At 38.6% G+C, this 26,319-nt stretch overlaps 1 protein-coding gene across 1 annotated transcript; it reads right to left on the reverse strand.

Moving 5' to 3' along the window:
• Positions 1 to 26,306, reverse strand: LOC117293553 (sushi, von Willebrand factor type A, EGF and pentraxin domain-containing protein 1-like). Its single transcript, XM_033775913.1, has 26 exons — positions 26,196 to 26,306; positions 22,392 to 22,613; positions 21,812 to 22,168; positions 21,252 to 21,656; positions 20,394 to 20,510; positions 20,027 to 20,155; positions 17,727 to 17,852; positions 17,283 to 17,396; positions 16,725 to 16,856; positions 16,042 to 16,155; positions 15,299 to 15,421; positions 14,423 to 14,548; positions 13,834 to 13,989; positions 12,747 to 12,869; positions 11,015 to 11,140; positions 10,500 to 10,622; positions 9,685 to 9,777; positions 8,875 to 8,985; positions 6,605 to 6,799; positions 5,106 to 5,330; positions 4,646 to 4,779; positions 3,727 to 3,829; positions 2,952 to 3,140; positions 2,337 to 2,420; positions 1,697 to 1,873; positions 1 to 794 (listed from the first exon to the last, which is right to left on the reverse strand). The coding sequence occupies exons 1-26, from the start codon at positions 26,269 to 26,271 to the stop codon at positions 658 to 660; spliced, it is 4,017 nt and encodes a 1,338-aa protein (XP_033631804.1). The 5' UTR covers positions 26,272 to 26,306; the 3' UTR covers positions 1 to 657.
• Between the last annotated feature and the right edge of the window lie 13 nt (positions 26,307 to 26,319).

A 26,319-nucleotide genomic window follows, 5' to 3' on the forward strand; every position in this document is an offset into this window, starting at 1 on the left:
TTTTTTTTTTCGTTTGGCGAACATACTTTTTGTTTCGTTTCAAATTTGACTTCCTCACTGAAAAGGGTTTTTCATCGAAAACATCCTTCTTTCGGGTCGCTCAAGTCACTTTATTGAATCTGCTTAATGGACGAAATAAGACCAACCAAAAAGTCCGTCATTAATATGACGCTTTAAAAACTTCACATTTCTTTCTAAAGTTCTCTATGTGATGGATTCTACAACCAACAGTTGAAACACTAAAAAAACTATAATTGTCGACCATTAATTTTATAGTGTCATAAGATAATCAAAACAACTAATGTATTATAGCACTTTTACTAAAAGGCGTCTCAAAAAGCGCTGATCATTATTTAACTTCCACACAAGTTCTTAAAAATTTGGACTAATGAGACCAATACAATTATTGGTAACACATTGTGATGGGGTTTACAAAGTGTAGGGTTACAATCAGCAGTCACTGCCCGAAACACCTTCGGCAAACTCCAAGCGATACCGAGGGTACAAAACTTGTGGGTGTAACACAATTTAAATTTACCAAACATCTGACTGGTTATCCATCATTTCAAATATATAATGAGGACATTGATAATGTTGCAATTGTGCTGCGTTGTGATTGATACCTACGACCACAGCATGCTTAGTTAGTATATTCAGCTACTTTTGTTCCATTGTGGCCGGTGCCTCCTCTGGGGTCGGTGCCTCCTCTGGGGTCGGTGCCTCCTCTGGGGTCTGTGCCTCCTCTGTGGTCGGTGCCTCCTCTGTGGTCGGTGCCTCCTCTGTGGTTGGCATAACTGAAATAACAATGTGGCAGTGATATTTCATTAGTAAAAGTCCACACCAAATCAAATAAGAGTTAACTTTGACCGGGCTATGCACACTGCAAACACTGGGGTGCAACCTTTGACATCACACCAATGTTTTGTCAAAATAAATAATAACAAACAAGAATCAAAGTTAAAACCATAAGGTAAATATTGTATTTTGTATGAATTAATAAGTGTTATTTTAGTGTTCTTTTAACAACTCATGATGTAAATTTTGAAGTATTGTTATAAGGGTTTTAATCTTCGTCAATTCGTGTTTCAATGGGAACTATAGTTTTTTTTATGTCAGTTTATTTCTGCTATTGTATGTATTCTTAATGATCTTTGTTTTATTTTAAGAGAGCTTTAGGTGCAAACTAATTTTCGCTGTTAGGGATTTAAAGGCAGTGGACACTATTGGTAATAACCCAAAATAATTATTAGCAGAATACCTTCCTTGGTAACAAGTTATGGGAGGGGGTTGATAGTACAAAACATTGTGAGAAACGGCCCCCTCTGAAGTCACGTAGCTTTCGAGAAAGAAGTAATTTTTCAAGAATTTGATTTCAAGACCTCAGGTTTAGAATTTGAGGTCTCGAAATCAAGTTCTAAATCTGAGGTCTCGAAATCAAACTCGTGGAAAATTACTCCTTTCTCAAAAACTATGGCACTTCAGAGGGAGCCGTTTCTCAGTGTTTTATACCATCAACCTCTCCCCATTACTCGTCACCAAGAAAGCTTTTATGCTAATAATTATTTTGAGTAATTACCAATAGTGTCCACTGCCTTTAAACTTTTAAAACACAGGCTGAGCAAATATCTATATCTATCAATATTGACAAATAGGTCAAAGGAGTGAAAACAGTGAGAATTTAAATGTTGCAATTTACCTTCACTTGCTTGGCAGTCAGTGCTTGCCTTGGACGACTTGCCCTCCGTGGTTTGACCACGCTCACATTGTTTACACGATTCCTGGCCGAACTCGTCTTGGTAGGTGCCCACAGGGCACGGCAGGCAGGCAATGGTCGAGTTGACTTCCCCGTAGAACATCCCGCGTGGGCAAGAAACTATAGGCACGAGAAAAGTTGTTATGCATTATTTTGTATGAGGAACATTCATGGGGCTGGAAAAGAGTGAGGGGGAATTTTGGGCATATAACATGAGAACATCTCAGTGTTTGTCATATAATAGGAAGTGCAAGGGAGAAAAGGATATTAGTATAAGGGGTATCTGCAATGGTAGATGTTGATATTGTTTTTGAAAATAATTTGAGTGCCACGGCAGAACAGGGCTGTATACTCCCCAGGGAGAAAGAAATAGGAGTGTTATTGGCCCAAAGACCAGGGCGCCAAATAATGTGAATAGAGCTAATTATAATGATTCAAAGAAGGTATGAGGGTAGAAACTAGAGGAATACTCCACTGTGAAACATCACAAAGTTATATCAATGCTAGCTTTGGGGATTTTGTACTTTATATTAATGGTATTTTTATAAAGCATTTGACTAAACTATTAAATTATGACACTTACTGCATATTTCCCCTTCAATAGCTGGGAACGATGTCTGTACTGTCCCGGTTGGGCATGGCAACTCTGAGTTATGCTCTTCATAAGCTGCGAATGAAATCAAAGTAAATATCCTGACACTTAAGCTCAAGTAGCTCTCGAAATATTTTAAATCTGAGAATTAACCTTTGGTTGATGAAAAAAAAACTTTTTTTATTAATTGTTTCAAAATACAAACAATTTTTATATACATGTCTTTAGATTGAAGAAGTTCGTCTTATCAACAACACTAAAATAGATCTTTGAGAAGGAATTTTTCTTCTTTTTAGACATAGCTATTTTCAAATCGAAATCGAACACAATTTCCCATATGTACAAGTGCGGTGTTCTGGAAGCCTGCAAACGAGACCGGGCCCAAATTCAAAGAGCTGCTTTAGGAGAGCATTGTGCTCAACATGTTTCTGCTTAGCAAAAATTAGCAGGATACCAGTCACAAATTGAAATTGTGACATAGTAGTTTTGGCTGGTAACCTTATTCTGGTTATCATCATTTTTTTTTGTACTTGGCTACTTTTAGTGCTTAAGCGGCTCTATGAAATTGGTCCCAGAGGTTTTGAAAAGGGATGTGTGTATACTAACGACTACAGTCTGGTGCTATAGAAGATGGGGACCAGACCCCATCGAACCCACACAGGAACACGCTTGAAGGAAGCCCCTCGAAGAAGTAATGCGATTCGTCACAAGAGGGCTCACAGATCTTGCCGAACATCCAATCAGAGCAGCTGATTGCTCCATTGGCCGGGGCAACAGGTGTGCCGCACTCCTTGGCTGCAAATACAAAAACAATAATAATAATAATAATAACATCCGCATTTCTATAGCGCCTAACGCCTCCGAAAGAAAGTCTCTAAGCGCTCAGAGGAAACAAAAGAATAATTATGTATATGACGCGATCAATTCATCTAGGAATGCGATCAATTCATCTAGAAAAAAGGGATCTCAAGTCTGTCTTGTTTAAAAGTCTACGGCCCCGGTGATTCGGTTCCCCTCTTGCGAATCCTCCTCCTCAAGGCCATGTTAATTTCCCATGGGGGACAGATTCTCCGGCAGACAGAATTCCCTGGGACACGGTACAATCTTATAGAAAAAATCATTTTCGTTTGATACACTGTAAGGTACACAAGGACCCAGTTAGTTTTCTGTTGCTTGTGTCTATCGCAGCAATCAAACTAACTATTGATAAACTTAGATGAAAACCCACTATGAGTCAACAGTGTTTTTGTTGGTTTCAAAACCTTCATGAGATTTTAGAGAATGCAAAAGGAGTTTACGCTTGCAAAAAATATTAAACTTCATAAAGGTCTATGGTTGTTGTATGTAGTTGTTTATTTCATGCAAAACATTGCGGACTTACTTTGGATTGATATGGAGAATTGACACGTAACAGTGTTGCCTGATCCATCACTGGCGTCTATCAGTACAGTGTACGTTCCCCAAGTGAAGCGCCGATCTGGAGACTGAATATTGTATCATGAACAACAATTATAAAATGTCACAAGGAAATCACAGTAGATATACAGTTGCAAGAGAGTTACGTTTCACACACCTTTGAAAGGGCCCTGTTATCTGCCAAAGTTTGACTGCAGATTATGCCACAGTAAAAAAATGTCTATGATGCATTGTGAAATCTGCTTCTTGCCACATAAGTTTAGGTTGAATACTTAAATATCATCTAAAAACCTATTAAAAGGTGTCATTTCAAAGACATTTTGAACAATAAACCACAAGGGAAACTGCACTTGGTTTGTTAAATTTTTTAGGGCTGCACGGTTTGTTTTACCAGGGGTGTCATGGCCGAGCGGATATGAGCAGTGAATTCAAGCTCTGATGCTTCTGTTCAGCAGAGTGTGGGTTCGAATCCCGGTCGTGACACTTGTGTCCCTGAGCAAGACACTTCACTATAATTGCTTCTCTCCACCCAGGGGTAAATGGGTACCTGGCGTGGGGGCCGAGTTGGTTCTTGTCATTGATTAGCTTTGATTGCGCTACATATTTGGCGGCACAAGCTGTTTACTCCCCAGGGAGCTGAGATGGTTCAAGGAATTATTTAAGGACCAGTGACCAGGGGTAATCATGTTGAAGCGCCATGAGCGTCACTGCGTGACGGACCTGAGCGCTATGTAAGAAGCCACTCTTATTATGATTATTATTACCAACATTTGGCTAAAATATCAGTTGGTAGAGCGCCGACATGTTTAACCGGAAGTCATTGGTTCAACTCCCCATCTAATCAATTTGTTCAAAAACATTAAACAAAAGAGCAGGGTACTTACAATCCGAGTGGTGTTTCTGACCACGCCAACGTTGTCGGTGACCACCGGTTCATCCCAGATTACCGTCGGGTACTGCTCGGCGGTCTTGACGGTGAATGAATTGGGACACAATTGGAACACTGGCCGTTCTTCGTCTAAGTTTTTGAAATAATAAAAATATCAATGTCTGAATTATATAAACCCAATTCTCAGCCAAACTCTGTACTATTTTTATGCCAATCGAACGTCATTTGTGGATTGTCTCAATATTAAAAGTTGAGTGAAATTTAGAACTTTGCTAGCAGATCTAAAACAAATTCTTTCTTGTTTCTTAGGGTGTGAGTAGGGGCGGGGAAAGTTGCTTTAAAATAGCCGTCACTGAAGATGATGCGCCCATAGTTTTTGAACTGTTAGTGTTTTTGAAAGCTAAGTTCTGTAATGCTCCTTTAGTTGTAACAATATTTTGTAACAAAATGCACACCTTTAACGACGACATTGAACGAGCACGTTGCTGACGAGTCTGATGTATTACTAAATGCTGTGTAGACCACTTCGGTTGTCCCTACATCGAAGGCGTGTCCTTGTGTAGGTACGCTAGATTCAATCCTGTTCAGGGAGTGAACTGGCTCCACTAGATCTATGACTGCTTGTGCCTGGCCTGGTTCTAAAATCTTGGTGACGTCTTGTGGGCAAGTTATTTCAGAAACTGCAGAGTGGTAAAGGAAAGAGAAAAAAACAGTGGGGATGGGTACAGGAGATGGCCACTTTTCGGCTGCCAGAGTATAGCAGAAAAGCAAACGGCCACTTCAGCTTATAAGGAGATCAAGTACAACCAGCTTTTCTGGTAACAGAAAAATAGAAAAGTAGAAAATGCATTTTCACAAAATGTTTGATCTGATTTTAGGTAGCAGAAAAGGCGAAAAGTAGAAAAATTCATATAAAAAACAACAACATAAAATCAGCTTTTCTGTTATTCTGATACCAGAAAAGCAGATGGCCACTTGTCGTCCTCCATTTGCATGGCACAGTGAAGGTAAATGCCCCCCAAAAAGAGCTAGTACAACCAAATAACTGAAACCCGGTCGTTTTGGATCTCAGTAAAAATATCTGTATACTGGCTTAGTTTGCCACTTCTGGGAGTAAAAGATTGACCTGCATGACACAGTGAAGGTTTAATGACCTACACCAGAATTCCCAAGTAAAACGAAAATCATTCTGGTCGTTCTTGGATCTCAGTCAAAAAATCATTTGCACCGATTACAATGGCAAGTTGTTATCTAGGCCAGACGCCATAAGGAACATCCTCACATAGACCAGATGCCATAAGGAACATCCTCACATACAAAATGTTTGTTGTTGCTTTGCTGGAAGGCATTGTTCTCTTACTTTGTTTGTTTTATTGTTTGCAACAGACAGGGGTAATGTCCTGTTGGCAGAGATATACAACTTTGGAAGGATACAGAAGTTGATGAGGTCATCAGATAAAAATAACTTCATTCTTTTGTCAATGTCTTTGAAAAAAATGAGTTTGCACGAATTGGCATATGACACAGAAAAAAAACCGAATGCGAGTATTGTCTGATAAGCGGTTTAAAAAACAGTTGAAAAAGACTTGAGGACTCTCTCCATGTAAGTGACTTCTTTAATATTATGTTTTTGGTTATTGTCAAAAACCAGTGTTCTCACTCGGTGTATCCCAAAAATGTATGTATCAAATAGCCAACCTGTAAACATTTGGGCTGAATTGGTCATGGAAGTTGTAAGAGAATAGTGAAAGTTAAAAACACCCTTGTTGTATTGGACTCTCGTTTTTTATGAGAGAATATAACACAGAGGTAAAACAAAACAGAACCAATCGGAAGAAATATTCACAACATACGTATTATATAACTTTAAAAGATGGTAACACAGCGCAACAGAGTCTAGAAAAAAAATAAAACATATGGATTGGCGTGAATGCCATTTGACAGTGGACCTTACCCTGCTTGCAGGTGGGTGTCTCCAGTGACCACGTCCCTGTTTTCTCACAGCTGGTCAGGCTCGTCCCCACCAAGGCGTACCCCTCGTCGCATGAGAAGACACACGACCCCTGGAACGCACTACTGTCATTTTGGAGACACGAGGAAGGGTGGACCAGGCCGTTCTTTGGGTTCTGGAGGGCGGGGCATCGTATGGCTGAAATGAACCAGGAATGTTAAAATGTGAGTTGGTCTCAGGTGTGGAATTGCATGCTCTTATGCTGAGCAGTGTATAGGATTCAGTAACAAATTTACCACACTACAGGGTGAGTCAAAAAGAAGTTGAGCGGGATTTGTGATGTTTGTCAAAACAAACAAATGACACTCAAAAGTTCAGTAAAGCATATAATAATTTAACGAGCACTCTCTCCTGCTTGTTAGAAGAAAAAAAAGAATGATAGAAATTGATCATTCCTTAGAGGAGTTATGTCTACTTTAAGAAAGGTACTCAGATGTTCAGATTCAGTCATGCATTAACATTCCATGAACAAACATGAGTGCTTTCAGTAAAACAGGCATAACTTATCTTAGAAATGATCAGTTTGTTTCATTTTTTTTTCAGATAAGCAGGAAAGAGTAATTTTAGTAGTAATGTGCTTCACTTGGGTTTTGTTGTTGTTTTGTTTTTAAATCATAAATGGCGGTCAACTTTATTTGGACTCAAGCTGTGTAATGTTTTTGTTAACGTGCCCCAAAGGTGGAATATTTTAGAAAACTAATGATCAACAACATTGAAGTTGATGGACCCCACAAACCGTATAGCTTTGAAGATGTGTATCAGGATATTGTAAAAGCGTGTATCGAAATAATTAAGTTTTAAACAGCGCATCTTAAGTTGGGAAAATCTTCTGGAAAATGATCACCTCCAACTTTACAATACAACCTTAACCCAATCACTTTCCTTTTTTCTTTTAAGTAAATGACTTTATTTTATTTTCCAATTTTCTCTGATTCTTGTAAAAGAGTGAAAGCCACTCATTGCCATACCACTCTTGCAAAGAGCCATATGGCAGACAACTCTTTTTAGAGTAAAATACTGGGTACTTTCAACTTGATTTAGGGTTATGTTCATTCCAATATCACACTCAAAAAGAGTGACACAGATTGACTATCACTCTCAAAAGTGTGAAACTAACACCACTCGGACAAGAGAGTAAACATTAATAGAGTATTCCCTTTGACATCATTTGAAATAGTGGATCAGCTGTCAATATGCTTTTTTTCTAACGAGCTTAAAAAAGTTCAAAAACAAAACAGGAACAAGGAAATAAACTGCATTTTCACCTATGATCAGCAATACTACAAGGATGTCGTGAGAAAGTTTATTTATCTTGTAGGAAGAGAAAGCTTATCTGTTCTCAATCCTTCCCCCTTGATTTCACTTTCCCTTCATTTTAGTTTTGTGGGAACTGTTTCATCAGCTCGTTGAGGTAACCAGGTACAGGGAGTGGGAGTTAAACCGAATCTAAAACTGGCCCATTAGTTAAACTGGCATCAAAACGGTTTCCAAGAGTAAAACACTAAACATGAGAGACTTCGTTTTTGATAGTCGTCGTCTGATAGTGGAACTTGTTGGTTTTGCTTTATTGTAAATACAAAGTTATCATTTTGGTTAAGAACAACAGGGCCCAAATTTGCTCAGCATGAAATTTCTTCCATGATAAAAATAGGATTACCAACAAAATTTCCATTTGTTGCATATTTCTTGTTACTGGTATTTAGCTGTTGCTTGCTTATCCTGAAAATCACGTGGAAATTTGGTTGGTTGTCATGTTTTTTATCAAGGAAGAAATTTCATGCTTAGCAAATTTGTGTGCTTAGCAGCTCTACGAAATTGGGCCAAGGATGTAACCAGTAAACTTGCAATTACAGCCACATGCAAGTCGCTTTTGGGAAAGGTTTTGGCTTTGAAAAAGACCTGAGGTGCATGTCTCAACGCTTCAAACAGTATACTATGATCGTCTTATACTTATAATAACAAGTATGTTGTTGTTATTGTTGTTGTGTTTTTGTTAAAATTTTTGCCGCTAAATGATTTTTTCTTGGCGCTTTACAATAATTATTGTTTTTGTTGTCCTTTTTTTATCTTGGTTGTCGTTGTTTTTGCTATTTTTGCTGTTATTATAGTTTGTTGTTGATTTTTTTTTTACTGACAGTTGTTGTTGTTGCTCATTATGTTGTAGAAAAGGATGGGCCGAAATAATTAAAAGTGGATGAAAATAAGAAACCTACGTATGCAAGATGCTGGCTGTGCTGACCACTGTCGAGTGTTAAGACATGTACGATTTGCAGGCCCTCTCAACTCATATCCTCTCTTGCAATCCACGGTACATGTTGTACCAACTGCAAAATGGAAAACAGAAAGTATTAGTGACTGAGCTTGATTACATACATTGAGTTCTAAAAATTGGCAAATTCCACTCCGAACTTGTGCTTTATCATGGTTTTACTCGATATGAGGACAGTGAATACACCCTCTTAAAGCGTTGCTTGCAGGCATGCTCAAAATTCTTGAATTGACAATTGTAAATAATTACCGACTGTGCTTGATTACATACTTTACATTGAGTTCTTAAAATTGCCATATTCCACTCCTGGCTTGTGTGCATCATCATGGATTTACATAAAATAAGTCAGTGGTGGGTACTGCGTCTTAGAGTGTCGCTTGTAGGTACGTTAAAAGTCTTCAAATGGCATTTAGATGGACAACAAGAATACCTTATTGACAACCAAGGACAGGAAGAAAAGAAAAGAGGTAGACAGAGAAGAAGATGGAGACATGACATCGGGGTATATGCAGGAACAACATGGACAAGAACTGCAAACAAGTTGTAAATGAATATTTACATGGGGAGGGCTACATCCTACACTAAAGGATGGTGATTGTCCAAGTTTTACTCGGGAAGAACTTCCCATACTGCACTCCCACTGTAAAGCTCTCGAACGAACAAGACATTCTGCAAGAGTCTAATTAGTTCTACACAATATCAACAATTCGATTTGTTTTATTTTTAGAGTTAGTTTTACAGTGAATAATATTACCTATAATTTTCTTTGTCGCATGATTTCCTTGGCACAATTTGATTGGATACACTTTCATTTTGTCAGGCAAGAGCAACGGGTTACATGTGATGGCTGGAAAAAAAAAAAGAAGATAATTTATTGATATGAAATGGAAATCACAGTTGTTGTATGCTGCATAAGAGAGGTTTACCTTGCTCAGTGCCCAATTTCATAAAGCTATTTAGCAGCAAAGCTTGGATGTCTTTGCTAAACAAACATTTAGTGGGGCACCAGTCACATCAATGTAAACTTCATGTAATTGTGGCTGGTTACCTGTCTATGTTAAGCATTACTTTTTTTGTGCTTTAAGGCTTTATATCATTGGGTCGAGATCCTTTATGGCTTGAGAAGCAAACTCTTTGCACCCTGTAGAATTGTCTGCTACAGTGAGCGGACAAATCCAAAAACAGATGACTGATTCGCATTTTACAAGACCCTGGACACCTTTGGTAATTGTCAAAGACCAGTGCTCTCACTTGGTGTATCCCAACATATATGCACAAAATAGCAAGCCTGTGAAAATTTGAACTCAAGGTGCAAGAGATGCTTCATTACTTTGTGTGCTTCATTTGCATAATATAAAAGGCTTCAGCTGAAGTCTTTTTATTATTAATTGAATGAGAAATTACCCCTTTCTAAAAAAAAATGCTACTTCAGAGGGAGCCATTTCTCACATTTTCTTTTTACTATCAACAGCTCTCCATTGAGTACAATTTTATGCTAACAATTATTTTGAGTTATTACTCTTTAACTCATTTTAAATTTATTATTTGATTTACGAAGTTTTGACTTACGATTACACTTTTTGCCGTCCTCTGCGAGTATTGAGCTGCTATTACAGGCACAGTGGTAACTACCGGGGTAGTTCACGCATTCTTGTTCGCAGCCATGGGTGGACTGGCTGCACTCATCCACATCTTTATTCAATATTCAATACAATAATGATCTTTTATTTCATACTCATTTGGGGAAATAATTCAATACTATGAAAATTTACCAGTATAAAAAGGTAACAAAACAAAAGAACATAACAAGTATACAGACTTAATATGTTGTTAACACGTTCTAACTTGGGACTAGCCTTAAGTTTTTAAATCATTATCTCCAAATCCAAAGTTATTTGTAGATCGACCCCTGACCACTGAATGACCATTTCTGGGTCATTTTGACCCATAAAAGGGTCAGGCCCACGTGACTCAGAATCCTCAGTCAGTTTCACTTGTGGTTTTATTGCAAAGATATGCCTAAACATGTACTTCTTTTTCAAAATGAATATTCATACTTATTTAAAATGAATATTCATACTGACCTGCGCACAGATAGGAATCGTTTGGGTCCACCATGTATCCTTCATTGCATGTACATTGGAAACTTCCTTCAGAGTTGACACAGTTGTGTTGACAGCCGCCTTTCCTTTGAGCGCACTCATCATGATCTAGGAATTATAGTTTAACAAAATTGTAAATGAACTGTCTGCAAAACAAATATTTCACCAATGCCCATTGTTATGTCATTCAAAGCCTGTCAAAGCCTGTCATTTTAATTAACACGGAGGAAGGACTTTTAAATGCTCTTTAAAGACAGTGGACACTATTGGTAATTGTCAAAGAGCAGTCTTCTCACTTGGTGTATCTCAACATATGCATAAAATAACAATCCTGGGAAAATTTGAGCTCAATTGGTCATCGAGATAATAATGAAAGAAAAAACACCCTTGTCACACAAAAATGTGTGCATTCAGATGCTTGATTTTCGAGACCTCAAATTCTAAACTTGAGGTCTCGAAATCACATTCGTGGAAAATTACTTTTTTCTCGAAAACTACGTCACTTCAGAGGGAGCCATTTCTCAAAATGTTTTATACTATTAACCTCTCCCATTACTCATTACCAAGTAAGGTTTTATGGTAATAATTATTTTGAGTAATTACCAATAGTGTCCACTGCCTCTAGGTTGCGTTTATATACGGTCAACGTTCCTTCGAATATATGCTTCACCTAAACTATGAAACTCTCTTCCCAACAAAGTCAAGACTGTACCACGCTAGAACAACTTCAATTCAACAAAACCCAAAATGGCCTGCTTATGTTACTCCCAAAGCTATGTTTAACTTGTTGTTTTATAAAAAAGCTCACCTTGTTATCATCGTCCCCAAATTTATTGATGCCAAAACCGCAAGTTGATGAATTTAAGGCATTAGTTTGGAAACCTTATCTATATAGTGTAAAATATTGAAAATGTCACCCTCTTGTCCAAGTGGTGTCAGTTTCGCTCTTTTGAGAGTAAGAGTAAATCTATGCCACTCTGTTGAGTGAAATTGGAACAAACAGTACTCTTAATCGAGTTGAAAGTACCCGTCTTTTACTCTAAAAAGAGTTGGCAGCCATATGGCTCTTTGCAAGAGGGGTATGGCGCCAAAACGACTGGTGTTTCACTCTTTTACATTAAAGGAACACGTTGCCTTGGATCGGTCTAGTCGGTCTTTGCAAAGCGTTTGAAACCGTTTGTTATAAAATGCAAATGGTAAGAAAGATATTTTAAAAGAAGAATACAATGATCCACACAAATTTGCCTCGAAATTGCGTGGTTTTCCTTTTACTTTGCGAACTAACACGGTCGGCCATTTATGAGAGTAAAAAATTGGACTCCCATAAATGGTCGACCGTGTTAGTCGAAGAGGTAAAAGGAAAACCACGCAATTTCGAGGCAAATTTGTGTGGATCATTGTATTGTACTTTTAAAATATCTTTCTTACCATTTGCATTTTATAACAAACGGTTTCAAACGCTTTTCAAAGACCAACTCGACCGATCCAAGGCAACGTGTTCCTTTAACAGAGTTGGATTTTCACTCGGTTTGCCTTGACGTGCACAAAATCCCGCCATATCTCGGGTCCATTGTTCAAATTACTAAAAGAACTTGCGTCTTGACACTGTTTATATATAGCCTTCAAATCAAGATTTGTATGTACTGTTGGATTATACGTATACAAAATTGCGTGCATATTTCTTGAAGGGAAAAAAAAAGTAGGTTTGGCTTACCAACACAATCCTTCCCATTGTCGATCAGTTTGAATCCTTTTGGGCATGCGCAATAGAAGTCTCCTGGCGTGTTAATGCAGTCATGTTCGCAGCCTCCATTGTTGCCATTACATTCATCAATATCTAAAAAGACAGCAACAATGGTACATGTACATGGTATCATGGCCTCAAACAAAACAGCTACAGTTCTGGTACAAATGTAAACCGAACAAACTATTCGAAAGCCTTTTGGTTGGATTTAAAATCTTGGAATTTTAAACACCCAGATTTGGATTCTGGGTCAGACAACAGTGAAAGGGAACATTACCCACAAAAACCTGACGTTGCAGTGAGATTATTAAAGGAACACTAAAAGTTGGTTAGACAAAAATTCACAGATTCACATAAAACTAAAACGGTCTAACGATGAGGATAGCAGAAAACCTCACTTGAAATATTTCTGTCATAATGTCATATTTGATGACAAAGAATTAAAAATTGATCGCTCAGTGAGCGTTTTTATTAATTTTTGCCCCAGATGGCTGATCGACCTCGATCTTCTACAGGTTTGTCAGTTATGTGGATTACATAGTGCTTATCCCTGCCAGCAAAAACAATTTGTTATGTTCCTTTAAAGCCATTGGACCCTTTCGGTTCAGAAAAAAAAATAAAAGTTCACAGATTTACAAGTAACTTACAGGGTTTACAGAAGGCAATGGTGAAAGACTTCTCTTGAAATATTATTCCATGAAATGCTTTACTTTTTGAGAAAACAGCAAAACAATATAAATTCTCGTTAACGAGAATTACGGATTTATTTTAAACACATGTCATGACACGGCGAAAAGCGCGGAAACAAGGGTGGGATTTTCCGTTGTTTTCTCCCGACTCCGATGACCGATTGAGCCTAAATTTTCACAGGTTTGTTATTTGATATAGAAGTTGTGGTACACAAAGTGTGGGCCTTGGACAACACTGTTTACCGAAAGGGTCCAATGGCTTTAAGTAGTCCCTTTCAAAAAAGTTGTCACCAAGGAAGTCCTGATATATTTTATAAGGCCTGGATGGATTTGAAAGCATATCTATTTTTTTCCCTTTTTTGTCTCACCTTTGCACAGTATATCCTCGCCAGGGTGCTCATTGTATCCAGGTTTGCAGTGACAGTCGTCAATGGTCGCCTTGGCGTTGCCGATTGTGCGGGAATATTGCGGGCATTCAACACACTCGTTCAACGTGCTGCTATAGTAGGAATTGGTCCGGCATGCTGTGAACCAAAAAATTAGTTACAGATTTCTTTTTAAAAAAAGTCTTCAAGTTCAACTCCAAAGTTCCAATGCTAAAATTTTGTTGACTTGTTTAATATCCCAGCATTGCAGGTTATAAATGTACGCGAAATAAAGAAAAGCAGATTACAGAAAGTCTTTAAACTTCGAAAAACATTGTTAATTTGTTTGGATTTTTTGCTTTAACATTTAGTAAAGAGAAAACAAATATTGAGCATAATTTGTAATTTCTATACATCTGCCTTATCCGGCATATCTTTTCATCTAAAGGGGCAAACAACAAAAACCTTGACTTGATTTAAACATGTTGACGTTTCGATCAGTATACTGTGACGTCTTCAATAAGAAGAAGACAGTTCTTTGGTTGCAAGGACCATTGATTGGACAAGGATGGTCTCAGGAGGGTGCACTTACCATCACATGAAATCCCATCAGGCATTAGGAGGTGTCCTGCTGGGCACTCACAGCGGTAGCTACCTTGTGTATTCAGGCACACGCCTTTGCATTGATTTAACCTGTCATTCTGGCATTCGTTGACATCTAAATGGAGACGATCATTTTAAAAGATTAGCTTCACTCGTTGCATCTCGTTGCAACTTTAAAGGGCAAAACTAAATTGTACATCACCATTTACACCTTCATGGCAAAAATAGTCGCCAAAATTGGTTCATGTGTTTCTTTTCTTTCAACCAATGATGACTACCCATTTGAAGTATTTACGTTTAAGTGACAATGGCACACAATACAAATGGCTTAATGGCGTAACACAACAAAACAATCCACCACAAAAAATACTAAAAAGTTAAACATGTGAATCCATATAAAACACAAGTGTATATCATAACAAGCAAACATAATGTTGTTTTAATAATCAGGCTGGTTGTCGGGCATTCTAACACAATAAAAGACTGAGTCGTCATGACCAAGGCCTGTGGCTGTACACGGTCCCACATGTTGGAACTGTGGGAGAAATGGTAACTCTATGTATATAGCCACAGGCCCTGCTCTAATCATGATGACACCGCCCCTTCAAGGGAACGAAAACTGGGCATGCTCTACAACTCAACACTCGAAAACCCAATCGCATAGACCTCCATTCATGTCAATCATGTTGCATTTGTCATTATTACAACAGTATGGGGATCATAGTCTTTTTGGTTTTTTTACCCACCGATGCCTGTTACTCTGTAAACTCAGTATTTACCCGAGTTCTGTACAAAAAAAAATCACAGGCATCAATTAAGTATGGGGGTCAGGTGAAATGAATTCACTGTTGTGTTAGATACCAACCTTCACAACTGTATCCATCCTGTGCGAGTCGGTACCCCGACTGTGGACAGCTACATCGATAGGAGCCTACAGTGTTAACGCATGATCCGGCACAAGGTGTTGACGCCTGACATTCATTATGGTCTGTCAATAGAAAACAATTCAATTCAATTCAGTTCAAATAAATTAATATTTATTTCCATGTTGGTCAAAAAAGTAGAACAATAAACAAGTTTTGTACAACTATTGAAGTCAAAGACAGTCAAGAACAGATCAAGAAAATAATTATTGAACATTAAATGAAAACATATACATTGTAATAAATACGGAACAAACCAATATGGTGATATTTACAGAAGCCAAAAAGGCTCGTTTTGAAATGCCTGACAAATACAAAACAAAATCACCATACGAACAAAAAATAACAACCTAACTCAAGGTATCGAACAATATCAGTTGCAACTGGTTGTTTAGGATGAATATTTGAAGCAAATCAAACCATTTATAGAGTCTTTAAGTAATATCACAATACAAAGTCAAGATTACTCAAATCAGGCGAGAAACTTCCCATTTGATGGGAAAATGTTAGGGATTTATTCATTCATAATATTGTTAAAATTCCCTGTATTTGAATTAAGAATTGATGGAAACATTTCTTGTATTGCCTCTGTTCCACACAACGAGTCATTCAGCTTTCTAAGGATACTAACAATTCAAATGATACATTTTTGTTATTTAAAAAAACAATTCTTGTAAGTACACACCGACACAACTGTCTCCTGTTTGACTGCGTCTATATCCTTCAGCGCATGTACAGATCTTCCTCCCGTTGGGCTGAGAACAGCCAGTTGATCTAACACCACAGGAACATGGACGTTCTGTTATGATCAAAAATTACATGGCACTTTTAACAAAACATGACACTTCCATGATAAAAAAATATACGAGAATAGCAAACACCTGCCTATCCAAACCCAACCACAGCCCCTACATACACCATATAAAATCAATACACACCAATACTGTGAATCAACATTCATATTTTAGTCTGCCTGAACTTGTAAACTGTTGGATGGTGACTGAGTTTCATCAAATCAATTTTTATTAAGGACAGTGCTTGAGGTGTTTGTATTGCAAAGCAGCCTGCTCGAGTTTTCATACACCATACCAATGACACAAAACCGAGGCTTGGACCAAGTTTCAGTCTGGTCCCCTTGTTGAAGTGTGAATTATTGGTAATGACTGCCACGTGCATAATACAGGGAACATGACCCAGTAGCAGTTCCATGAAGGTCTATAATAAACTACTTGAGATCAACTCGGTTTTCTCATTATCATATTTTTATTTTTGTGTACTAAATGTCTTTTTATATGTATCTTTCCAATGTTTTATCTGTATGTATTGTGGTCTGCCCGAATAAAGTATTCTTACTATTCTTAAAATTACCTCGACAAGTCCTTAAGTCTTCGGACGGATACTGCCATTCTCCCGGGCAGTAGCACCTGTAGGAACCTGCGGTGTTCATACAACCCTTCTGGCAGTCCCCTAGACCGCCGTTTTCTTGACACTCGTCAATATCTACAATCATATTGATCATAAACAAGAAAACATGCATGGTAATGAAACAAAGCGAGATAAAACAAACAAGCAAACCATAACGTAGGCAGGTATTTCTTTAAGGCACTGGACACCTTTGGTAATAATTGTCAAAGACCATTAATCTAACTTGGTGTATCCCAACATGTTTAAAATAAACAAATCTGTGAATATTTGGGCTCAATTGGTCATCAAAATTGCAAGAGAATAATGAAAGAAAAAACACCCTTGTTGCACAAATTACATAAAAAACTATGTTACTTCAGAGGGAGGCGTTTCTCACAATGTTTTACACTATCAGCAGCTCTCTGTTGCTCATTATAAGTTTTTATGCAAACAATTATTTTGAGTGATTACTATAGTGTCCAGTACCTTAGAGTTGTATTAGAACTCCCCTTCTAAACTTACCAACACATATACGACCACTTTGCCGATAGCCTGTCCTGCAGGTACAGATTCTCTCTCCATTTCCTTCCCAACATGATTCAGATCCAGTGCCACAGCTACATTGAGTCTGGGGAACTAGGTACGAGACAACATTACACAAGTTAAACACGGTTTACATTTTCCCCAGCAATTACTCAAAACATCCTTTAGTATTTCCTAAAACACACAATCATCTGATTGTTTTGGTGTTACCCATTATACATCGATGTTTGTTGCCAATTAAGTTACTCTCCCGAGTTCTGTGGAAAAAAATCACAGGGCTATTACTCGGTCGGGATTAGAACCCACGACCTTTGCAATTCTAAAGCAGTGTATTACATACTAGACCATCGTATTTATAAATTCATAACAGTTCCTATTGAGGGGACAACAAATTACTAACATGAAATGTTACAACAAATGTACCTCTGTCACAACTGAGACGATCGGGGCTTTGTCGGTAACCGTCATTACACCGGCAGAACGCTGGAGTTTTACCGCGTGCTTCGACGCAATGGCCGTGTGTCCCACAGCTACAAGATTTCGGAATTTCTTTATGGAAAGAATGACCAAAAGAAAATTAGTTATATGTCAGCCGCTCTTGTTCTTGAATTCGTTTATTAATGATAGAGGCTTTTGGGGTTTGTTCTCTTTGTAAGAGAGACTTTTTTTTTTGTAAGAGACGAAGACGTAACATGTGGTGAGATATAAGTTGAATTAATAATAATAATAATAATAATAATAGTAATGCGCACATATCCACCCTGCTGGGTGTTCAAGGCGCAGTAAAACCAAAAACAAAACAAAAACAAAAACACAACACAAAGAAAAACAGACACAACAAAATTAGTCATTGAAAACCTGTGACATAAGATAAGTTTTGAGAAGAGACTTGAATTTTGCAGTACAAAGACAAGATCGAAGATTAAGTGGTAGAGAGTTCCAGATGCGTGGCGCGGCTGAAGAAAAAGACCTGTCACCCCATGAGTGTCGAGACTTGGGTTCAATGAGGAGAAGCATAGAACTTGATCGAAGATTCCTTGATGGAGTGTAAACTTGAAGCAGTTCAGAAATATAGTGGGGAGCCTTGCCATTAAGAGCTTTGTGGACAATGAGCATCAGCTTGAAGATGATTCGTTGAGAGATAGGGAGCCAGTGTAGTTGTTTCAGAATGGGGGTGATAGAACACGATTTTCTAGACAGTGTCACAATGCGGGCAGCAGTATTTTGGAGCCGTTGAAGTCTGGAAATCTGGTTGTTAGGAAGACTGTAGAGAAGAGCATTGCCGTTGTCAAGACGAGAAGTAACAAATGCGTGAATGACCTTTTCAGTGGCACTTTTGTCCAAGTACTTGCGAATCTTACCTATATTCCTGATGTGATATGATGATAAACGAACAATGTTGTTGATGTGTGGCTGAAGTGTCATTGATGAATCAAAAATAACCCCTAAGTTCCGAGCTTTCAGCGAGGGAGCTATCCGAGCATCACCGATGGAGATGTATGGCACTGAAACCTTAGTTAACTGTTGACGTGACCCAAATAGAAGGAACTCTGTCTTATCATCATTTAACTTGAGGAAGTTTTGTTGTGTCCAACGTCGAATCTCTTGGATGCATTTCTCAAGTCTTGCAATAGATGCATTGGCGTTTTCTTGAGAAGATTTAAACGTGATGTATAGTTGAGTGTCGTCTGCGTACACATGGTAATTCAGATTAAATTTCAGGATGAATTTCAGTATCAGCTTTGTTATAAGCTAATTGACAGAAACTGAAATTCACGAAGACCCTTACTACAAGTTAAACATGCGTCTCTTGCAGACTCTTAATAAAGAGAACAAACTATCAAAGCCTCTATCATTAATTTAAAGGCACTAGGAACATGTTTGGTTATTGTCAAAGTAATTGTCAAAGACCAGTATTCTCACTATCTCAACATATGCATTAAATAACAAGCCTGTGGAAATTTCGGCTCAATTGGTCATCGAAGTTGCAAGAAATAAAAAAAGAAAAAACACCCTTGTTGAACAATTTTGTGTGCTTTCAGATGCATACAAAAATACTTCAGCTGAAGTCTGTTATTACTTGAGTGAGAAATTATCTCTTTTAAAAAAAACTATGTTACTTCAGAGGAAGCCGTTTCTCACAATGTTTTGTACTATCAACAGCTCTGTACTACATAAACAACATAGTGTAATGGTATTAAATGGTGCAAACACGTGGATGATAAAGATCTGGGTAACACAGTAGTGTAGACTGTGAAGGTCCCGCGCGAATTCAAACACTGGGCCGGGACCCGTTAAAGTGCACGATTTTGATTTATTCAACGTCAAAGTAAGGGGGACCAAAGTGGTTCAAAATAATTTGTTCAAAATAACTGTGTTCAAATACGCGAGAGACAGTGATATAAATTGTGAGGCACAGTTGGCTATTATTGCTGAGCTGCTGGAATAAATGAGTTTTAAGGAGTGTTTTGAATGAGATAAGTGAGCTGGCATTTCAAATTTAGACAGAAAGCGTATACTCAATTGTAGAAAGGGAAAACGTGCGTAAAGGAAGTCTCGGACATCTTTGAATTTTTATCGACCTAATAGTATTACTATTAGACAAAACTGCATGAGGACGGGCGTACACTAGAAACACTGAAATACAGGTGGTCGTTGTGTTTGAAAAAGATGACCAAGATGGTAACTATAAAGGTTTGTTCAGCAATGATTTGCTAACTTACCTGTGCAAGAAGTTCCATCAGTCGCTAATGTATGTCCATGGTCACAGTAGCATCGAAATCCCCCATCGTGATTGACGCACCGATGCGCACATGCACCACGCCCTCTATTGCTGGCACATTCATCAATATCTGTCGTTGACACATTGTTATACAAAAGATCAATAATAAAACTCAAACTCTCTTTGGGCCACCGGGTTCAAGACAAATAATGGAAACACTTGATTTATGATAATAATAAATAACATCTCATGAGTGCAAACAATGGAAACATTTGATTTATGGAGATTATATCTGACAAGTGCAGATTATTGATCAAAAATTCAAGCTTCATCGACACTTTCAGTTCGCCAACTTGACTATATAATACCTGTGCATCTTTTCCCATTATCTGCCAACTTGTAGCCATCTCTGCACGAGCAAACAGCACCCTGGTCGGTGTTTGTACACAAGTGTTGGCAACCTCCTTTTCCATATCCACACTGAGCTGAAATATTAAATGATTAGTTTGTATGAAATTAATGTTTAGTAGCAATACTTCTGATCCTCTTAGTAGCAGTATGTGTTAAATATCATCAAATTGACCTATGGAAGTACACATGTATTGGTTTTTTAAAGTAAATCTTGTTGTCAAAAGGTCACTTACAATAATGACAGCAATAACTAAAGTTAAGCGCTGAACATTGAACCAAATTCAACACCAAAGAATCAGTGAGCCGAGGACAAACTTTCAAGTTTGCTCTCAACTGTTATAAGTTTGTTTTTTAACAGAAATGTGTCAATGAGTGGCCACGGCCACGACCATACTATTGAGAATTGTCAAAGACCAGTCTTCTCACTTGCTGTATCTCAACATAATATGCATAAAATAACAAACCTGTGAAAATTTGAGCTCGATCGGTCGTCGGAGTTGCGAGATAACTATGAAAGAAAAAACACCCTTGTCACATGAAGTTGTGTGCTTTCTGATGCTTGATTTCAGGACCTCAAATTCTAAACTTGAGGTCTCGAAATCAAATTCGTGAAAAATTACTTCTTTCTCGAAAACTACTCCACTTCAGAGAGAGCCGTTTCTCACAATGTTTTATACTATCAACCTCTCCCCATTACTCGTTATCAAGTAAGGTTTTATGCTAATCATTATTTTGAGTAATTACCAATAGTGTCCACTGCCTTTATAGGACCTAGTTTTATTCCATAAACAACGTTTCGTAATCTGTACAGTTACCGTAACAATGAGGAAGGATCCCGACGACGTTTCCTGCTGAGCAGTACACGGCGTAGTTGGCGGGTTGTATGGTGTACCCAGAGTTACAGATGTATTTCACAGTGTAGAATAAATGCCCACGATCATCACGCTCTTCTCCGTAGTCTGGTCTAGCGTTTGGAACGGATGGAATGCCTCCGCAGCGAGTACCATCTTCAACCCTGGAGGGATAGCCATCGCCGTTTGGTTGCCGCTGTGGCTGGCAAGTCGGCAGACTCCCGTTCCATCTCTGGCCATCGCAAAACAGAGCTGGAGAACCTACCAAGTCGTACCCAGGATTACACGTCATCTTCAACACCATCCACTGTTTAACGGCAATCACACCATTAGTGACGGCGTTTACACTGGGCACTCCGCAGCCAGCACCTGGTTTCAAACAAAGAACAAACAGCAACATAAATGTTACGAATTGGAATTGGATTTCTAAAAGATTAGTGGTAAAATGATGTTGATCAATAAAGGACTTTTAAATTTGTCTCATTTGATAAGAATTTATATTAACAGATACAAACAAAACTTACGAGCGCACACAGCTGCTATGCCTGTCCATTGGCCATCAGAGTTGCATTGTAAAGTCTTGTCCCCAAGTTTTTGGAAGAAACCAGAGTCACATGAATATGAAACACCTCGTCCACCTTGCGTTATCGTCATTCTTGCATTAGGGATTCTTGCAGGCTCCGAGCAACTAGGAGCAGAGTTATGTGCCGATTTCTGTAGGACGCACCGGGGTTCATTCCTCCAGCGGGCTCCGTCGCAGTAAATGAACGCGGGTCCCTCGAGCTCAAATCCGGCCCAGCAGTTGACCTCGAAGACGGTACCTCTGTTTCGACGAGGCATGATGGAAGACTCCACCACCGTTTTTTCTGGACAACCTTTAGCTGTTGTTACAAAAAAGTAAACGACAAGAAAATTAAAGACGTTTTTCAGATTGATCACCAAAGCTGACGCATTAGTTTGATAGGGTGATTGGGATTGTGATTGGGTTAAATGCATGTTCTGGTGGTTACAATGTGAACAAAAGTCGCTTCAAACGTGTATTTTTCCAAAACAGCATATAATACTGGATAACTCAATCCTACCTAAAAGCAATGTTTTTCTTACCTGAGCACACTGGAACAGATCCAACCCACTGTCCGTCCACGCATCGTAGTGTGTTTCCATTGGGTCCATACAATGCGTACCCAGGGTTACAGCGATAGAAGATATTGCCCCGAGTCCCGTCGAGGGTGGAGGCACCGTTCTCAAGCTCAGGCGGGATAGGGCAGGGGTTTACAACATCAGCAGGGGGCTGGGAGTTCTGCCGAACTTCGTGCGAGTCGTCATCTTTATAATAATTGAATACAGGGAGCATGGTTAGCCACTTGAAGATGATTCTGGAAAACTGATCAAGTTTGTTTCACCACATTTAATAATATATATAATATCGAAGTCTTATATAGCGCACGTATCTACCAAACAAGGTACTCAAGGCGCTGAGTAAATACAAACCGTCAGCGGTTAAGGTTTCACGCAGTAGCACTCACTGCTATACCAGCAAAAAACAACAATCAAAGAAAACGGCCTCTGAAGTTGAACACTTTTTAGAAACCCGCCTCCCTTCAAAACTTCAAAGTATTTTCATTTAATTTTTTCAATGTAGATACTTGATGACTTGAACTTATCAATTAATCTTATTTTGACTCATTTGCATAATTAATTATGAAACTAGACACAAGAGAAGATGCGTGCTACTTCGTGAAACCAAAAAAGTGCAAAATATGTCTTTTTGCGTTTTCACGAAGTAGCACTCGCCTATGCTACAACACAGCATTTTGTATTGATTTTTGAAACTAGGTCAGCGCGCCCGCGCTCACACAACTTGCGTGCTACTTCGTGAAAACGTTTTTACCACACTTTGACTCGAGTGCGTGCCATGCATACAACGGTAAACAGAGGTTCGGGTGCTACTTCGTGAAAACAAAAAATGCCACGTTTGTGCCAAAATTGAAAACACTAATTAGCTTAATTAAAAAAGTAAAGCTGTCTGAGCTTCGAAACATTATGGAATTGTAGGTCTTCGTGCATTATCAACAGAAATGAAAAAAAAAAAAAATGTGTAAAAAAATCCTTAAGCACGTAGAGTGCTACTTCGTGAAAACGCTGACGAAACTTTCAGAAAGATAGGTAATTGCAGTGATGAATTTTGAGACCCAATTACTTAGCACCTTATAAGGGTTTACAAGGTGCTACGGCGCATATAGCAGCCACAGCCAGGAACACCGGGGCGAACCCCTTCTCTTTTCGACAAGTACACTGTGTTCTTTTACATTCGTTACTCAACACATGGGACCAACGGCTTTACGTCCCATCCGAAGGACGAAGCAATGGTTAAGTGTCTTGCTTAAGGACACAAGTGTGACGGCTGGGGACTCGAACCCACACCCTGCTGATCAGAAACACCAGAGTTTGAATTCGGTGCTCTTAACCGCTCGGCCACGACACTTCCACATCTGATCTCAGAAAACACTTATTCTTTCGTTTTGGTTTGCAGGGTTTTGGGTATATTTTCTTATACTTTTTGCAACAGTCGTTTTAACTTAAAAGTTTTGATTGGGTTTTTTAAATTTGTTTTATTCTGCTGACTGTTCACTTTCAATGGGGGACTTTCAGGACGCTTGGTGGCAGCAGACTTACCAGGTAAAATACATTGTTCTCGGTAATGTGCGCAAGATCAGAACTACGTAAACAATAGACCTTTTCGCAAATACCGGGGCGCGCGCGTAAAGCTTGGAATTAGGTGCATTGTGGTCTAGATGGTATCCAAATTTGATCCATATATATCCCACAATGCACCTCATTCAACAGTCTGCGCTTGCGCATTGGTATTTGCGATAAGGTCTATGGAAATTTACCTGGTAAGTCTGCTGCCACCTAGCGCCTCAAAGTCTCCCATTAAATTTAAATAATGTCAAGTTTTTGAAATTATTTTATTGCTATAATATGTATACAATTGGCTTTGGGATATTACATTAAGCGCAATAATATAAATAAATGTTACTATATTTTCCCCGTTATTGCAACACAATTTCAAAAATCTTCACCAAACGTGGAACTGTTTAAGGGAGGCACTGGCCCGCTTTAAGGACCCTGCATATTAAAGGTAATTTTTTGTTTAACCCTTTGAATGTTTTACTCTTATATAAATAGAGATGCACAATAAAACTAAAATCAGAAACAAATCACATGTCTCTTTTGAGATATCACCGAGAATCCGGAGCGAATAATTGTGCACACAGGAAGAATAATCCCTAAATACCCCCCCCCCCTCCCCACTAAGTAGGAATACGTTTTCTGCTAAGCGTTACCGATCTCAGATTCAAATGTTGGGCATAGCAACTGATATCTGTTTACATAACCACATTACTTCGAAGTGAAATGTTTCTCAAAATGCATGCTGTAATGTAATCCGAAATGGTTACAGACTATTAATTTATCATCCTCGTATACGCAACGGACGTCTGGGTACTGCACGCCGTGTGATAGTCTTCGGACTAGCGCACGGCAAACCGATGCACCATCACACGGCAAACCGATGCACCGATCACACGGCCGTCGTCTAGTAAAAACTAAGACATATCATGTGACGCGCTCTAAACCAATGAAAAGGCAGAATATTGGTAAGGGGTGTTATAATATAAAACATTGTGAGAAACAGCTCCCTCTGAAGTGACGTAGTTTTTGAGAAAGAAGTAATTTTCCTCGAATTTGATTTCGAGACCTCAGATTTAGAATTTGAGGTGTCGAAATCAAGCATCTGAAATCACACAACTTCGTGCCATGGTGCAACAAGGGTTTTTTTTCTTTCATTATTATCTCGCAACTTCGACGACCGATTGAGCTCAAATTTTCACAGGTTTGTTATTTTATGCATATGTTGAGATACACCAACTGTGAGAACTAGTCTTTGACAATTACTAAAAGTGTCAATGTCTTTAAGTTTGCATCAGGGATAAAGAATAGCCATTTTGGTTTTACCCTCAAACCGATGTGTGTGTTATCACATGTAGACTCAATACTTACCCGAGTCCTGTGAAAACAAATTCACAGTCATTTTACTCGGGTGGGATTTAAACCCACGACCCTTGCAATTCTAGAGCAGTGTCTTACTAACTAGACCACCGAGATTGCCCGGTAGCTAGATCAAGTTTGAATCCTATGTTTTTTAGCAGCGGGTACCGCAACGATACAATACTTGTGTGCAATGAGGGAGTGAGTGTCTTGAATAACTATTACAAATCTCCCTGCCTTTTTCTAATTATAATCAAGACAAATCACGTGGGTCCGTTTGACTATCGGTGCTGCATACTCCTAAGGAGTATACATGGTTTTAGGTAATTTATTTTTAAACCAGTACCAATCATGTGCTATGTAACAGGGGAAATGCACATGGTTTAAAACCATCTTAAAAACATGCTTTTTATGAATAAATCAAACGGTTATGTATTTTTAGTAGGACAACCTCCTGACCCCAGCATCCCAGTGTTTATAGAGGCTAGACCATGTGACGTGGACCAAACTTCGTTGTAGAGTGCTGTTTTTACATGGTCCACAAAGACTCGACACTGAACATGAATGCATGACCAGAGATATAAATCGAAGAAATCCTCAAACTAACGTCAGTATGATACAATACTTCTGTTTACATTGTGACAACATTGTTGATTGTAATTAGTGTATATTGTCATTCCACAACAGACTGTGTATGACTCGTGCGTGTTTGATCATCACCTTCAAAAAAAGCACTTTCGTCCACACGATCAAAACAAAATCATGTGCGATGTAATTTTGAAGGTTATCACAAACTTTTTAACGTGCAACCAATTTTCCTAGTACTGAATAGTGACTACATGTACATGGTATACATACCGTCTGTGTAGACTAACACTGGTCCTCCGAGCAAACACACAGCCGCCACAACCACCAGATTCACCCACAACGTCATGCTGACGTAAAACTCTCTCTCTCTCTCTCTCTCTCTCTCTCTCTCTCT

The sequence above is a fragment of the Asterias rubens genome, chromosome 8 (assembly GCF_902459465.1).
Source record: "Asterias rubens chromosome 8, eAstRub1.3, whole genome shotgun sequence".
NCBI classification, from domain to species: domain Eukaryota; kingdom Metazoa; phylum Echinodermata; class Asteroidea; order Forcipulatida; family Asteriidae; genus Asterias; species Asterias rubens.